The following is a 2,227-nucleotide window of genomic DNA, read 5'->3' on the forward strand; positions in this document are numbered from 1 at the left end:
ATAGAATGAAACTTTGCGGTTTTGATTTGAACATTGACAACTATGCAAGTTGGTTTCAAGTTTACTGTGTGCATTGACACATGGTCACACATTGGCAGATCAACAGATTACAGCTAGCGACAATCTGAATCAGCTTTGGATGATATATATTTATATTTCAACAACCATTTTGACATGGTTTGAATTGCTCGGACAAATCATAAACATGACCAATTGAACAATCAGTCAAATATTTGGTATACAGTGACAGTATATGTTGTAGTAATGGATTGTATGTGTGATGATCACTATCCATAATCAGGGTGACAATCTGACACTATCTGATTACTGAATACATGATCGCAATTGGAGAGATCAACGCAGCAGACTACTGAGGTTGATTTTACACCAACAGCGATGCTTGTATATCGATCCACCCTACGGTGTGTTTCCGGGTTTGTCGACCCTACATGGTGGTTTTGGTGTTTTCTGTGATCATTCATTTGGAGATTGCTGATTGCCGATTGTCACCCTTGAAGATACCGTCGTTATAAAACGGCAGTCATGTATCAGATTCAACCCATTTTCATTACACTACTCGATACAATGCTAATTACTCTAGAATGCGTTATACTTGCGTTACAGGCGGTTGCCGCAGTTCGACTTGCATTACATCCACCTTCTGGGATTGACAGTCAATCAAACAATAGACTGTCAAAATGATCACCCGTTGAATTGGGTGGTGATATCACAAAATGCTACACAATTAAAGTCAATGTTGATGGAGTCAATGTATGTATCATGTCATGCATTGTAGTTTGATATCAACTTGCACTACGTTGAATCAATCTCACACTTGTTTAAAATAGTTGAATTTACGAGTCGATTCAGCAATGTCTGATACAATCGTACCACTTTCTAGTTCAAGCAATGATGTAGGTTTGGCTCCGCAACACACTCCAAGTGGGGAACCCGTTACTATAGGTTACAAAGGCAAACAGTATAATGGAGTTACCTCCACAACCACTGTGACGATTCCGGGTACTAGTATAACTGACATCAATTTACCAGTAATATCAGTTGAAAAACAATCGGCAGATTCGGTTGGTATCAATCCAAACTTTGATGGAGTATTTGGCTTTGCCTATTCCTCGTTGTCAAAACATCATCCACAAACCACTGCAATGGATATTTTGTACAATCATGATGTCATTCCCAATAACGAGATTGGTCTTCAACTATGTCCGTATGAAATGACTTCAAATAGCTTCATCAATATAGGAAACACGGACATAACTGCAAAATGCGGAACGGATGGAACAAGTATTGCATGGGTAGACTCACCATCAGATGATCAATTTACTGTCAACATCAAGAGTATACTAGTCAATGACGAACCAGTGGATCTGCCCGAGGAATTCCAAAAAACAATAATGGAAAATGGACGTACTTTGTACTCGAGTGTGGAAACATGCTTTTTACATATGCGTTTTCCTGAAGTAGTCGTGTCAACGTTGGTCAATGCTATTCTTGATAGTGGTGCGATCACTGTCAACATTAATATATTTAGTGACAAACTCGGAAAAGTAATGGTTAAAAAAATATTTTCGCAAAACTACGCAATGCTTGAATCCGGTTTTGATATCGATTGGGGCAAGCTGCCAACGCTTTCAATTACAATGCATGCTCAAACTCCCGTAACTGATGCCAATCGCAATTCTGTTGTAACAATCAAATTGGGTTCCAAAGACTATATACAGAGAGTTGATTCTGAAAGATGTAAATAATTGACAATTGTATGCAATATGTGTTGTTGGATTAACCTGACTAATGTACATGTTGGATTATAGTTAGATTTGCTATAAAAGCTGGTTCAAATGACAATGCAATTCTTGGTATTCCATTTATGGCCCAACTTGGATTGACATTTGATTTACAAAATAAACGCATTGGGTTTGCTCCTGGATGTGGATGCGAAGTCTCGACTAGCAAATATCCTACTATTTCAAACGGTTATCGAGTGCTCTGGTCACCATCACAGTAAGTTGTTTGATATTGATGTGTGGATGTGTCGATTGATATATTGATCACCAATTTGATGCATACTGTTAGATTGCCTGAACAACCAAGTACTTCAGGTTCAAGTGGCACATTTATTCGCAGAAGGAAACCATAACTACAACTGATCAAGTAGTTGTACCTGAAAATGTTGGACATTCGTCATTTTTGGGAAGTAGTCCCATTAATA

At 38.3% G+C, this 2,227-nt stretch overlaps 1 protein-coding gene across 1 annotated transcript; it reads left to right on the forward strand.

Annotated features, from left to right (window-relative positions):
* Positions 1 to 872: 872 nt before the first annotated feature.
* On the forward strand, positions 873 to 2,155 carry BATDEDRAFT_26088 (uncharacterized protein; the record flags this gene model as incomplete). The annotated part of the gene is made up of 3 exons (XM_006679885.1): positions 873 to 1,758; positions 1,830 to 2,019; positions 2,092 to 2,155. 3 exons carry the CDS (start codon positions 873 to 875, stop codon positions 2,153 to 2,155), a joined length of 1,140 nt encoding a protein of 379 aa, XP_006679948.1.
* Between the last annotated feature and the right edge of the window lie 72 nt (positions 2,156 to 2,227).

The sequence above is a fragment of the Batrachochytrium dendrobatidis genome (genome assembly GCF_000203795.2).
Source record: "Batrachochytrium dendrobatidis JAM81 unplaced genomic scaffold BATDEscaffold_8, whole genome shotgun sequence".
In the NCBI taxonomy this organism is placed as follows: domain Eukaryota; kingdom Fungi; phylum Chytridiomycota; class Chytridiomycetes; order Rhizophydiales; genus Batrachochytrium; species Batrachochytrium dendrobatidis.